This window comes from Anser anser (genome assembly GCF_964211835.1).
Source record: "Anser anser genome assembly, chromosome: 23".
Lineage (NCBI taxonomy): Eukaryota > Metazoa > Chordata > Aves > Anseriformes > Anatidae > Anser > Anser anser.
This window is the reverse complement of record NC_139744.1, coordinates 6,358,432-6,373,048: the sequence shown is the minus strand read 5'-3', so window position 1 is coordinate 6,373,048 and position 14,617 is coordinate 6,358,432. Positions and strand designations below refer to the sequence as shown.

General features: G+C 49.4%; 1 protein-coding gene across 2 annotated transcripts in view; it reads left to right on the top strand.

Annotated features, from left to right (window-relative positions):
- The window catches only part of LOC310885452 (acid-sensing ion channel 2), a 504,402-nt gene extending 490,011 nt beyond the window's left edge, over nt 1-14,391 (top strand). For both annotated transcript variants that reach the window (XM_083808885.1, XM_083808886.1), the window contains exons 4-10: nt 6,888-7,038; nt 7,494-7,550; nt 8,199-8,352; nt 9,119-9,210; nt 10,729-10,808; nt 13,536-13,604; nt 13,781-14,391. In XM_083808885.1, the coding sequence (XP_083665011.1) occupies nt 6,888-7,038; nt 7,494-7,550; nt 8,199-8,352; nt 9,119-9,210; nt 10,729-10,808; nt 13,536-13,604; nt 13,781-13,882 (705 nt within the window). In that variant the 3' untranslated portion in view covers nt 13,883-14,391. The remainder of the gene's footprint in view (nt 1-6,887; nt 7,039-7,493; nt 7,551-8,198; nt 8,353-9,118; nt 9,211-10,728; nt 10,809-13,535; nt 13,605-13,780) is intronic.
- The last annotated feature ends 226 nt before the right edge of the window (nt 14,392-14,617 follow it).

Sequence of the window (14,617 nt, the reverse complement as noted above, 5' to 3'; positions counted from 1 at the left end):
AGCAGGCAGCAGTGGCCAGCTGTGGCAAAAATTTCAGCACACAGGGGAGATTCAAAGCAGAAGGAGATGTGAGGAAGTGACAGAAAGGATTTTTTCATAGGACAGTGGTGTGGTTGTGCTTGGAAAACCACATTTGGAGTGAATTAGCCTGTTTGTGAAAAAATACAAAGGAAAAGGGGTTGGAGGCAAGCCGTGGAAGAGAATCGGGTTAAGGAGCAATACATCTGAACGTGGAGAGATTGGAAAGGACTCATTTAGGAAGGAGGCCAGTAAGAGAAAAAAATAACATCATGGATGTATACGAAGCGATGGTCTGGGTGTTCCTGTTAAGCCTTTGCCTTACTACACAGATAAAAAGATACTTTTAAAAGATGGAAAGCCACCTTCTGAAGACTGGAGAGCTTCAGAAGGGCCAACTACCATGGCTCCCCTTCAGAGTAGTGCCTATATAGGAGTTTGGCCAATGTAGTCCAACAAATAGAGCCAACGTTGCCCAGCAGAATGCAGGGGAATACTTTGCTGGCTGCAGAGGTAGCCAGGAGGGAGGAGGCCAAGTTAATCACAGCTTAAGACATGAGCAGAGGGCACAGCTCGTTCAGTCGGGGGTTACAGCAAGCTGCAGGCCAGCAGCACAGCGAATGCTGGGAGCAGCCCGGCAGTGGATATGGGACCAGACCTGGGATGAGCCTCTGAATGGGCTGCCCTCCCTGGCTGGGTCTTCCTGCAGGGCCACAGGAGGTTTCGATCTTACTGTTTGATTTGCAAAATTATTCCCAAGGAAGCAAGGACCTGGAGGGCCTCCAGAATCACTGCATGCCTAAATGCACTTTTTTTTTCCCCGGTGACAGCTCAAATCCAGCACTTTGGGAGCCATGGGCTGTATCACATCCCTGAGCACTGCCCAGGGGGACCTGACAGCTGCTGGGAGGGTTAAGCTCTTGTTATTCAAGTCATTTTTTGGGTGCAAATGGGTAGGAACAGCTGCATGGCACAGAGCACACCCCTCCTGGGAAGGGAGAAAGGGAGACAATAAATAGAGAAATTCCAGCATCATTAACTGGGAGATAGTGACAAGAACTGCAAGCTGTGTGTACAGTGAGCTTTTTAAGCATTTTACAAGTGCTAAAGCTGTCTGGGATTGAAATTCTATTAAGCTGATGCTATTTGATGTCTCATTAAAGAACGTAGGTTTCTGGTTATTATTTCATTTGCAGCAAATGCAAACACACCCTGTCTAGGCTCCATGAGCTTCAACTAGAGGTTGGCAGCAGGAGCTTTTGACATCCTTCCTTGCCGCTCACAGCCCGGAGCTCAGTGGCATCAGGTGGGTGCTGAGCCGAGTCGATGCGGAGCACCCTCAAAGCCGAATTTCTCACCGAGCCCAGCTGCCAACTGGGCTGGAAGCAGCTCTGCCACATTTCCACATCTTTCCTGTTGCACAGAATTAAATGTGTAGAAAAAATAGAGATACTGGTAAAGAAAAAAAAGAAAAAAAAGAAAAAAAAAGACCTCTCCAGCTGCAGACAGATGTTTGCAGTCATCAGGAGGCCCAGAGCGAAGAGCAGCACATGAAGGGCAGCACTGGGGAGAGGTTGCGCCCAAATGGGAAGGACGGCCACTGTCACGGGCGATCACACAAGAGCCACTCTGTCACAGAGAGCAGCTTTATCTTTTAAGCTTTATTTTTTGTATTTTGGACAAGCAGATCCATCATGCAGTTAAGGAGACAGGTCAATTCGTTCGTTTTTCTTTTGGTGCCTGCCAGTTCATTACTGCTTATTGTAATCCCTAATAGCAGGAATCAAGAGAATTTAAAAAGCATTTAATTAATTAATTAAGTATTAACAACAGTGAATAGTGTGAGGATGTGAGTTTGTCGACCTCAATTAGATGCTGAAGCTGAATGTCTTTCAGCATTTAGACTGTGCGGTGCCAGGGCGGGCAACGTGCAGGCAGCCCTTGAATAACTGGAGCAGAATTACAGAACAGCGCTACTCTCCAGTATGAACCAAGGGCAGAAACTGTCCCTGCTGCTTTTGCCCCTACTTTTTTTTTTCCTGTCATTTCCCTCCAGCTTCCAAGGAAAGTCACGCATCTTTGGTGGTAGGGAGCAGCTCAGCATGCTCAGGCAGCCTCTGCCAGTCCAGCACCAGGTCCTGCTGGGCACTGCACATGGGGCAAAAATTAGCATGTCTGGAAGAGGGGAAAGCAATTCCTTCAGGAGGAGGAGATGTCCTCATGGTCACACGCTGTGCAGGGGGCAGAAATCAAATCCAGTTAGCGTCTCTCCTGCTTAAGTTGTTTCTGTGCGACTGCAGTCTGGGATTGCGCTGTCGCGCGCTCCCGCTCACTGGCTCACGAGGCAGGCTGGGCTCCCCGGTGCAATGTGACAGCCTCTTTAGCTTCATGGGCAGGAGATTCAGATGTCAAATGGCCAAAATGCATTGCTCAGGCAGTTCTCCAGGGCCAAGTGCTTTGAATACAAAGGCTTTGCATGAGGTTGCAGCCCCAAGAAAACACCCATTGCATCAATGAGCAGGTTAAGGTGGCTCGCAAGGAGGGATGCTCTTGCAGGCAGGTTCACCATTGCATTGACTCAAGGGCTTGCATTAACCCCAGGGCTTGCAGGGCTCATGGGAATATACATGGAACCAGCCTGGAGAGGGAGAAGCCACAGTGTGGGGAGAAACTCAGGATTTTACTCCATTGCCCTCTGGTGCAGGGAACCCACTGTGGGCTGTGAAATATTTGACCCCTTGGTTCAAGCCTTTCACTGCAAGATGCGCTATTGCAAAGACAAAGCACGGCTCTGGGGCTGTGCATTCTCCTCTCTGAAGGATACCGGGAGCGTCTTAGAGGGGGCATCCTGCCAGGCACAGCCCCTTCACAGCAGCTCCCCCATTCAGTGCAGAGCCCAGACCCTAATGATGTGCCTTCTGCCTCTGGGGAGGTTCCGCATCAGTGTCTGGCTGCTGCTAAGTTGAGAGTTTGCTTCTGATTATAAATTACATGGCAGAAGGGAAGCAGTGAGTCTCTGAAGCTGCGATTGGAATGGAAGCTCCAGGTAATAGCCCTTGATGAGCCCCTTGGAGAGAGAAGAGTTCACTGACTTGCTCGAGGGAGGGAGTGTCTAACTTGCATTGCAGAGCAAAAATCTCGGTGGGCATTAAATGTATGACGGCACACGGTGGGGGAAATATGCTGCACTGATTCCAGCGTATTTGGGAGCTGGAGTGGAGAGAATTGCATGGGTGTGTGAGTGTGTGCGGGGAGCTGGGGCCGGGGAGGGGAGGCAAGGCAACAAATCCCCGTGGAAAGCTATGCCTTAGGGAAAAGCAAACCAACTTCGCTTTGCTGTTTGGGGTCTGTCCTAGAGCTGGTTATGAGTGGTCAGTGCTTGCGGTCCCAGCTATGAAACAAGACCTAACGCTGTTAATGCTGCTGCGTTGGAGAGGTTTTAATTAAGCATTTGGCCCATTCTCCCCCTGCAGAGGCAGTGCTGGTTCACAAGCACCACAGCTCAAATCCGGTGCTGGCTGAGCAAAAAGTGTGTGAGCTAAGTATCTGATGGTGACTCCATCATTTTCTGATCCCATCACCTACATTCAGAATAAAATTTAAAGGGCTTAAAAGATTTGTGTGTAGTGGTGCTTGGAAGAGAGCTGATTCCATCTGAGACTGTGATTATTTATTCTCCTTTATCATGCAATGTGCAACATATGGGCCCCTTTCTCCACTGCAGATGACTAAATGATGGCATCTGCTACTCCATTATATTGCAAGTGTAAAGCAAATGAGAAAAGATTCCCTTCAAACAGCACTTTGCTATTGTCGCAGAGACGCTCCTGATATTTTCATTCGAAGGTGTTGCTTTGCTGACTTTCAAAAGCATCCAATTCAGAGGCAGCCCTGTTTCTTGGAGGATGCTGAGATGGCTGGGAGCTGCTGCTTTTTCTCAGATCCTCAGCTGGTCCCCACAGATGGGAACTTGGCTTCGCCGGCTGCATCTTGGCACCTGATGTGCAAATTGTCTTCGTCTTAGATGGGACTCGCTGGGTGCAGAGATCGCTTTGTGTTGCATGAAGCAGCTCTCACCGCTATTGCTCTTTAAAGCAGCCTGAATGGTAATGTGTATTTAGGTGGATCTGGAGAACTCCAAGGCCCGTTGGTGATGCTGCAAATTTTTTTTTTTTCATCAGCACTAGAGAAGCAGCATTAATGCTTGCAGGAGTAGGGGGAAGGGATCTGACAATTCCCTGCTTGTAATTCACCATCACGCTGAGACCCCTTCACCCTTGTGCAGGCAGGGGCTGAGCTTTTCCAGGGTTTACCCCTGGTCTCATGCAAGGACAGACCTTGAACTACCATCTCATCATGCCTAGGACCCGTGGCTCAACTAGAGGATGGATGTGCTGCAGGGCTGCCTTGACCGCAGTTCCAGCCGGTCCTGTAAAACCTGCATCAGCCTGTTAGAGACAGACAGGATGGGAAGCAGTATCCAGCAGAGAGCTGAGATGAGCAAAGCACCTCTGGGTTCCTGAATGGGAACTGTTCATGGCAAATTCGTTCATAGAGAAGGAATTACTTTGGCTTGACTGAGTTGAGAGCTTGTCCAGGGCCACAGGGCAGGATTTCCCTCTCCAAAGCCTGGCCTTTTCCCCAGTTTCCAGGTTTCATGTCCCAAGCTGTACTCGCCACTAGACGAGTTCTTCACAACATTTCATCTTTCTCTTCCTGGCTGCAATTTAGAGTCCATTATAGGTTTTTAGCTACTCAGTGGTTTGTACATTGAAGCCACAGGGAGTTTTACCAATGCCCCAGCATTGCAAGCTGGCGCACAGAGTTAACATCTTTTCAGAAGGCGCTTTGGAGAGCTGAAGCTCTGCTCTCACAGGAGGTCTCAAGGGGGAAACCTGGAGAACAGCATGAGTGCCAAATGGTTCATGTCATGGTAATTTTGTTGTAGTCACCCCAGGTCCGTGCCTGAAGGATTCTGAGGGTCATTCTTCATCCAACCACATCTAAAATGTGCCTCCAGTTTGTGGGTTATCTCTTTTCTCCTCTCTTTCCCCCAGATCTCCAGAAGAGACCCAGACAGATCCCAAGAAGCACCATAGAGCCTAGCCTCTAGGTCCTGGGCTCATAGTCCATCACCATATGTTTACATATTTTTTTTTAGAATGTGATTAATGTTACTACATTTTTAAACGTATGTTTCTGTTGAGCCAACGTGCGCTGCCAGCACAAAGCATTCTGTGTTTGGAGCAAAGTACAGCAAATTGGATGCTGCTTTAAAACACAAAGAAGGAGGGGTTAGGGGAATGCTATTTTCTGCTCTCTAGAAGAAAAAAAAAAAAAGTATTGCAGAGCATTTAGCAAAGATAAAGAGAAATGGGAAAGGCTGCCAAGCTGCAGACAGAAGGCAAACAAGGTAGATTTGTCCATAGAGGCCACAGAGTGACTGTTTTTACTCCAGCATGTTCTGGGCTCACAATTAAGGTTTCTGTGGTGGATTGTGGAGTTCTGCTTTTCTTGTCTTTGCATTTGTGTTAAATAATGTGGTTACAGCAGAAGGGTTCGCATTGCATTGACACTGAGCAGACCGGGTTACAAGCCAGGACTTCATGCTAGATGGTGTGCAAACAGGGGAGAGGAAGACAGGTCCTCGTTATCATGGGGTACCAGGAGAACAGATTACTTGGATCAGCTGTATCTAGCTCCACAGGTACTTGGAAAAGGGCACGAATGACTTGTCCCCCTTCTCAAGGCTGCAGCGACGTAGAGCTCTGCAGCCCAGCATGGCTCTGAGCAGAGCCTTCTCTCAATGGGGAGCATGGAGGTTTGGCGGTGCCTTATGGCATCAGTACCTAGGAGTTGCCTTTTTCTTGGCATTTCTCACCTTCTGCAGCACTAGCTAGTTACTAAACTGGTTTTGATCCTTTCTGTGTGCCTCGCAAGCGCCTGGTCCACTGTGTCTGAGGGTTGTCATCTGGTGCATTTCATATCAATGAGAAATGTGCCTGAAGAAGAACAGTAGAAACACAGGTTTGTTTATGCCAGAGCATTGCTTCTGTCAGGCTCTTGCTGTTACCTTTATCTGTTCCTTAACATCACCAGCACAGTCGGTGTTGTCCCCACAAGATTAGAATAAGCCTGAACCAGGAGCTGTCACACACCAGTGCCAATGACCCCACATTTGCTATTACCAAAATCGGAGCCAATTTGCTCGGCAGAACCTCACCATCAGTCCCAGCATGGGCAGGATTTCTCCTGGTGCAAGAGAAACGGCAAAGTGCTCCTTAAAACTGCTCTTGCAGAACCCTTGGTGCTGCACATCCCCTGTGCACCATCCTGCTGTGGCTCTGCCACAGGAGATGCTAGGCTGGAGGCAAGCTCTGCAGCAGAAGGGCATGCATAAGGCAAAAAGGAGTCCCTGAGAGAAAGGATGGGTTTGGGAAGCTGCTTCAGGCAATTGCTTAATGTCATTTCCAAGATTGGGATGCAAGATCGACCATGAGACATTATTCTCTCCCTGGCCATTTTTGGAGGTCGGCATTGGAATTGACTTGTTTGAGTGTTGGGGCTTGGACTGGAGGGCTGGAGGCTGTATGCATGCCTGGGAGAGCTGAGCTGCCTTCCTAAACACCACGGTCCCCTTATTTCCTGTCGGTGGGGCTAAGAAATGCCACGCACCAAAACCTGTCACTCACTTGGGAAAAGTCATGCCGTGGCCTTTCCCTGCAGCAGCACCCCTTGGTCCTCTCCTTAAAAACATCATTAAAATTGTGCTCTGGGGGTTCCTCTCCGGCAAGAGGAGGAGATGCTGCACCTGGTCCTCGCTGCCGGTCCTCGCGCCCCCTGACACCCTGCTCCTCCCTCTCTTGCAGCTGACGTACCTGCCTCCGCCGTGGGGTGAATGTCGCTCGTCAGAGATGGGCTTAGACTTCTTTCCCGTTTACAGCATCACGGCTTGCAGGATCGACTGCGAGACACGGTATATTGTGGAAAACTGCAACTGCAAAATGGTTCATATGCCAGGTGAGTGCACTGGGAGAGCAGGGACCATTCCCGCCACGCAGCCTGGGCTGCTAGGGGTTAATGGGCTGGAGAAGGTGACAAGGGACCTGGGACTAAAGGAGCCGGGAATACCTTGCCCTAAAGGGAGAAGGATGTTAATACTGTTTCTAAAACACTCTGAAATAGGGGCAGAAAGTTGCAGAGGGGCATGGGCCTGATTTCCCCTTATTTAGCCCTGGGTTAGCACCCTTGGGTGAAGTTTCCAGTGCCCCCTTCCTTGATTTTCAAGAAGAGGCCTCCACGGCAGGCAGAGGTGGGGCAGGTGCTGCAATCCCTCCATTGCCCATGCCAACCTTGGCTCCCTTTGCAAATGGTAGGCAGTGGGTGATATTTCCTTGCTGTCCCCACACAGTCCCCAGCTCCCTTGCAGCAACGGTAGCTGATGCCCGCTGACAATGCACGTCCTTTCCCTGCAGGGGATGCTCCCTTCTGTACCCCGGAGCAGTACAAGGAATGTGCAGAGCCTGCACTCGGTGAGTACCAGCGGGTGTCCCTGGGTGCCACGGCTGTGCCAAGCTGGAGGGACTTCATCAGCCTGCCTCCTCCTCGGGTGGGGTGGTTTAGAGCAGCTGCGGCCCAGTGATGGGTTCTGATGAGAACCAAAGTGCTGGGGAGGGCTGGGTGCTCCTTGGGATAAAGTTTCCTCTAGTCCTGTGATGGGTGCGGGGCTCCATCAGGGCAGCAGCCTCCAGGATAATGGGCACCCCGAGAGGTGTAGGAGGGGAGCACCTCTGGGTCCAGGTCCAGGGCCGGGTCTGGATTTGGGATGGAGGAAGGGACCCATTCTAGATTGGGATTTAGGAGACTCCCAGGGCTGTTTGCAGGATCAGATGCATGGGAGAAAGGGTTGGCATCTTACCAGCAAAGGCAGAGCTACAACCACTGCTTGTCCCCAAGCAGATGCTGGTAACCGAGCGTCGCCTCACACAAAGGGCCTCTCTTCGAGTTGCCACAAATGGCCAGGCAATAAAGTGGGAGATAAATGGCCAAGACTGGGATTTCTTGCAGCTTTTCTCTTTCGAGATCTGACTGCTTGGCCCCTCTCTGGGCTGCATGGCCTCTGGTCCACATCTGCTGTGTGTCCCTGACTTGGTGAGATCTAACTCTGTGACCTTCTCCAGGTTTGCTTGCTGAAAAGGACAGCAATTACTGCATCTGCAGGACACCCTGTAACCTGACCAGGTACAACAAAGAGCTCTCCATGGTCAAGATCCCCAGCAAGACTTCGGCCAAGTACCTGGAGAAGAAGTTTAACAAGTCAGAAAAATATATCTCGTGAGTGTTGCAGAAAACAGATCTTTTAGTTGCTTTAGTAAACATGGGAGAAAGTGTCTGTAAAGCCCTGATGGCCTTTTAAACCAGCCCCTGCCCAGACTAGACCTTGCCAATACCTCCATCACCAAATAGGCAGATGTCCTCCAGGGAGGGTTCAGGTGAAACCCTTGAAGAGATGAGATGTAAGTTGCTTTCAGCTCAGTAGAGGTATTTCAGGACAACTGTATATTTCTTCCCTGGCCTTGTCTCCATGAGCATACCCCATACCCCCCCCAAAAAAAAAAAAGAAAAAGAAAGTCCTTTTATTTTGTCAGGGAAGCCCAGTCTTGCTGACTCTTTCTGAGATATGGCTGCTCTCTGCCTAAGTCCAGGCGGTAGACCTCAGGCAGCCACCGACTTCAAGTTCTTACCAGCCCTGGGCACGTTATTACTTTACGGAGGCAGCAAGAGTTATTCTATATTAATCATCATTATGACTCTTCTGTTACCATTAAAGTGAGATCCAGCTATCAGATCCTGAGCAGAGATTTTGGGAGAGAAGTCTTCCAGCTTGGTCTATGGCTCCCAGGGGAGCCATAGGATGCCCTGTGGCTTGGTCTCCAAGAGGTCCAAGGGCCAAGTGTCTATGGGTTTCTGAGAACCCGAGAAGGAGAGTCATGAGAACAGAGAGAATAAAGTCCCAAAGTCCCCTTTTTTTTTTTTTTAATCCAAAGTGCACAAGGCTGCTGGTGGCTGATGGGCTGGTGCTGTTGTCCTCTTTCTACAGAGAGAATATTCTTGTGTTGGACATATTTTTTGAAGCACTCAACTATGAGACAATTGAGCAGAAGAAAGCCTATGAAGTGGCAGCCTTACTTGGTAAGGAGGTGTCAGGGGTGCATTTTGGAGTCTGTGTGAGCCATGTGTGTTTATGGGATCGACAGATGCCACAAGTGGGTGCACAGGTTACTGGCATTGCCATGAAATCACAGCAAGGTCCAGCCACCTTACTGCCCGTCATGCTTTCAATCCCCTCTCTTATTTTCCTTCTGACACCAAGCTGGGGAATGTCCCAGGGACCACTGCTAGTTTTTTTGTCAACCAAGAAAGGTTAACGTGAGCTGCTCCATCTTTGCTTGCTACCAGAGCACGAACGTTCCAGTTGAGCAGGAGATGGATGTTCTTTGTGGTGCCCCCTATGCTGGAAGGGCAGTGTATGGAGGAGGACACCTCTTAAAACCTTCTGCCCATCACCTCTTACATACTCCAAATCCATCCTCCATTCCAGCAGGGCCAGCCAGGACCCTGAGTGCTTTGCTTTTGGGTGCTCCCCTATGTAGCAATGGAGAAGGTAGAGGGGCTGTTGGGTTGCTTAGCCTTGAATTGGGTCAAGCTTTGTGGATGACAGCTACAGGTTTAGGTGTCTGGGACCCACTGGGTCAGGGGGGTGAAGTTGCTTTGTTAAGGAAGAGGAAAAGGCTGGTGTTGAAGCCACTTTGACACCATCCTCCTCATTTGCAACACCTTGCACAACCCTCATCCCCAGGGCTCTGGGCACTTACCTCCCAGCACCCAACCCCTTTTGAACCAGCACTTTGCCCAAAAGCACTCTTTTTTCCCTCTCTTTCTTCTGTCTCTGTGTCATGGACACCTACAGCAAAAGTCCTGGTGACCCCTCCACCCAAGGGTGCCTTTTAACAGTTGAAATACGGGCGTTTTGCAGTAAAGTCCAGGCAGTTTGTCTTCCCTGATGTACACCGTTTGGTATAGTGCAACGTCGCACATCGGGAGCTATTTCCCCAGCAGATCCTGGAAGTGTCCTCTCCCCACAGTGCCTCCCCCACAGCCTTTCTCCAGCCCTGTAGCACCACAGGACCCTAGCAGAAACAATCTCGAGATGCGATAGAATAAAAGCTAGCCTCTCCCTGCTCACAAATCTCTGTGGCAGATTTGTTTGAGTTTTTGGGGCTCCATGGGACATTACCTAGTTCTTTTCTGGCATCCTTCTTCTTCCACTGCCCGGTTTGGGAAGGCCTTTGGGATTGCTGGGATGAAACCTGCTGTTTGACTGTGACAGATGGCTTCCTCTGATGCCAGTGCATGTGATGCAGCAGTATTGCGTCCTCATTAGGCTTGCAGCTGAAGGAGAAATGCCCATTGATCTGCCCTGCCCGGCTGCACCACGGTGGCATGGATGCTCTAAGAGCATTTGTGAGCCATTAGCCTTCAGCACAGGCACGACTTTGCTCACGATGGGTTGAACCAAGACCTGGCACAACCTGGTCCCCTCCATCCCTGATTTCAGTGCTGAGATTTTGGACTCCAGGGCTGAGCGGGTCACCCCTCTCTGCTCCCACCCCAAGGATAAAACCATCGGTGTCTTGTTCTCTCTCCTAGGTGACATTGGAGGCCAGATGGGGCTATTTATCGGTGCTAGTATCCTCACTATACTAGAGCTCTTCGATTATATATATGAGGTAAGACACCTTTGCTTCCTTTGTCTGGCATGGTGTGGGCTTGCAAGCATTTATGCCAGGCTGGGGCAATCGCAGACCACAAAGCTCCATGCCCAATGTGCTCAACTAATACTATAATTAATTATAAATTAGTTATACTATACAATTAATGCTCTATGATACTGCTGTAGCACCAGTCTCAGCTATGTAGCATGGTGTGGGTTTCCTGCATCAGTGCCAAATAAGGGCTCCTCATGCAAGGGGCTGGCATGCAGCCACTCTGTTACCATCTTTTCATGCAAATGCCTTTAATTAATGACTGCTCTACCCACCCATCAGGCTGGAGAAGCAGTGAGGCTGGACTTTGTGCTGCTGCCCATGGTGGAAAACCCCAGTCCCTGTTCTCCACTGGCTGCAGCTCTGCCAGCAGCCCTGGAGCAAGGAGCTTTCTAGGAACAGCTGAGACGAGCTTGGTCATGATTCTGGGGCTCCTTGGTGGCCAAGAGCAGCTGCTCCAGGGAAAAGTGCAAGCCCTTTAATGGCAATTATTGCAATAAGCAGTCTGGGGGGATGCTGCTTTCCAGCAGCCCTTCTTCCTCCTGCCCTCCATCAGCAATTATGACCTTTGCATATTTGTAATCTCTTTTTCCCTAAGCAGTTTCCCCTGTGAAAGCTAATGGCTCAGCCCAGCATCTCCCAGGTGATTTTGGCTTTTACGTGCTGTGATGCCAAAATTTGCCTTGGCAGTCCTAAACAGGCTCTCCTGCTGTTAAAACCCCACTGTGAGCCTCATCCCTGGAGCATCCCACTGCCAACATGAGCACACAGGCAGATTCAAGATGCTTTCCACATCCTCCTGGTCCAAAAGCCACCTCTGCCATTTGGACTTTTTCCCCCCATTTTTCTCTTCAAATGGGTCGTGGTCCAAACAAACCCTCCATGGAGCATCCTCTCCGCCAGCCATGGATTTCATTTCCCAGTCTTCTCTGTATTGCAGAAAGCTTCATGTGAGGTTTCAGGCTCATGATTTTTGGTGCTGAAGTGGGAAACTGAGGCAGGGAGTAAGGCTGGATGTGAGCCACCAAGGAACAGCATCTCAACTGCCAAGACTGCATTTAGCTCCCTGTTTGCAATGAAATGACCCCAGGGACCGGAACACACAAGCATAGCAGAAAAGAATGAGTTCATGGGACAGTTTTGAGGAGAATGTGAACACCTATGTGGAGAGGCACTTCCCAGCCCAAGGTGGGACGGTGCCTCCTGCTAATTCAGCTCAGCTGGGGATTTTAATGCAGTGGTTTTAGGCTCCCTGCACCCAAATATGTGATGTCTTGGACCTCCATCGTCCAGCCCTGGCTGAGCCCCTTATCATGATGGCACCAGGGATTTTTAATCCCAGGGGATATCATAGTTAGAGGTTGTTTGTGGCGGTTGCATTAGTGTTTGCCCAGCCAGGTGGTGCACAGGGATGTCAGGCATCCATGCTCTGTCTTCTGAGCTCACTGGAGCATCCTGAAAAACCTCTTAAATGTTATTAAAGTAAGGATGCTGGCTTTGCAGTCACTCCCCATCACAGTCCCTTCTGGGCTGCTGTTAACACTTGGTGGCATTATCCTGCAATAAAATATATTGAAAATTACAACCATAAAGCTAATAATGGCTTCAGAGTGCAAATAATTCCAGTGCCTCAGTTTATATCTCAGTCTGAATGCACACAATATTTCATTAAAAACGCCTCCTCCCAGCTATCTTGGGGTGCTGTCATAAGAAGGTAATAAGAACCCTTGCAAAGTTTGGAATTTTTTCTTCTCTTTTTTTTTTTTTCTCCTTTATTTGACATCTACTTATAGAACTTGGGAAATAGTTTCCTTTTGCTGTTTTTTTTGTCTTCTTTTTGGGCAAACACGGCTTAAGAGAGCACCTCATCTCCTGATGCATGCCTGGGGATACACCAGCACGTTTACCTCCACGGTCGCTTGTGGCAGATCCTTGGCCCACACTGGGCAGGGAGAGCAGGAATAAAATACCTCAAATCACTCCTAATCTAAATCTTGATCTGCTCAGGGTTTCATCAAGGCAGGGTTCCATGCACCTTAAACTCTGCATTTTCAACCAAAGCATTTGTAAACTAAATGAGATTGCCAGAAAATGGATGCACCTATTCTTACCTGGTGGCTTAGCCAAAATAGAAGGAAATGTTGAACCTAGGTAGGATTTTTTTTATCATTCACTCCACACAGTCCTGGACCAGGGCAGAGTGTGCAGCTGGTCCCATATCCCCAATGAGCATCTCCTCCTGCCTGCCAGCATCAACCGTGCTTCCTTCGGAACTGACCCAGTTGTTCATGTTTTTAGGTCACTTCTTTTGTGTCTTTTTTTCCTCCCAGTGGAAGATTTTCAGAAAAACACTCACTTCTCAACCTTTTTGGGGATTTCCCTTGAAAATCCAATCTGCTTTTCAGCAGCAGCAGCTGCCAAGGAAATGTGGCTTCGAAAGGAAACTGCACTCACATAGCTGACATTTTCAATAAACCCCCAAATACATCTTTTTAAATTGAAGTTTTGGATTTTTTTGTCATGTGAAAAATTCAGTTTTGACACATGAGGTGGTTTTCTTTGAAAGACTGTCTCCTTCCCCGTGAGTTTGGGTCCTCCGAATGCAGTGCACCTCCAGCTCTGGAGGTGACTGTACATAGCTTGATCCATGCCTCTTCCTGCCCACCTTAACCAAACATCCCTCTTTTGCAGCTGATCAAGGAGAAATTATTAGACCTACTCGGAAAGGAGGAAGAGGAAGGGAGCCATGATGAAAACGTGGTAAGGAGCCCCCCTGGGAGAGAGGAGCACACTTCCCCGAGCTCAGCCCCGTCAGAGTCATTTCCCAAGGACTGATGCTGTCGCACTTTCAAAGGAAGGAATTGTTGATGCTGTTGGGAGAGGCAGGGGGTGGTGAGCAGCCCCAGAGTGACCCTGTCCCATCTCTCCATCCACAGAGCACTTGTGACCCCATGCCAAATCATTCGGAAACCATCAGCCACACTGTGAATGTGCCGCTGCAGGCCACCCTGGGAACACTGGAGGAGATCGCCTGCTGACACCGTCCGACCGCTCCACAGTGCCAACACCTAAGGAAGGGAAACTGCACGGGAAAGCAGGGACCGAGCTCAGGTTTGCAACGGGGGCAAAAAAAAATGATTAAAAAAATAAGGAAGAAAATCGCTATGCATTAAATATATATATATATTATATATATACTCTGCCAAAACCAAGCGAGAGGCGCCTTGGACTTGACTTGTGTTGTCCTTTCCTGTGGGGGGGTTGTCTTCAAGATGTGAAGGCAGCAGCTCATTTTTGAACCGTACAAAACACAGAGACACCACCACAAAAACAAACGAAGCCCTGCCATTTCATATACTGCCAAATGTATAAAGCACTTGCATGCCAGTTCTTTTTATGGCAATATATTCCTAGCTGTCTTTATAAGCTCTGTTCCTCTTTACAGTCTCTGATTTTCACAACAAGAAGGAACTCGCGGGCCCAGCCATCCCCTGAAATCACCATTACTAACGTCGTAGGCTGAATTAGAATAAAGAAACAAAAAGTCGCAGCTCTTGGATTCTTCTTACGTTCTTGTCCTTCGTGTCAGTCTGTGATGAATCTTAAGCTAAGCCAGGTCCCCGAGGCCGGGCCACCTCAGCGCTACCAGTCACCCCAAGGTGAGCATCCCTGGAGAGGGGCCGGACCGGGTGGCTCTTGGTGGATCGTCCCCACCCCAGCTGCTGTGTCGTGCTCCTCCGTCTACAGTGCCTGGAAAGTCCGTCTGCAGCGGG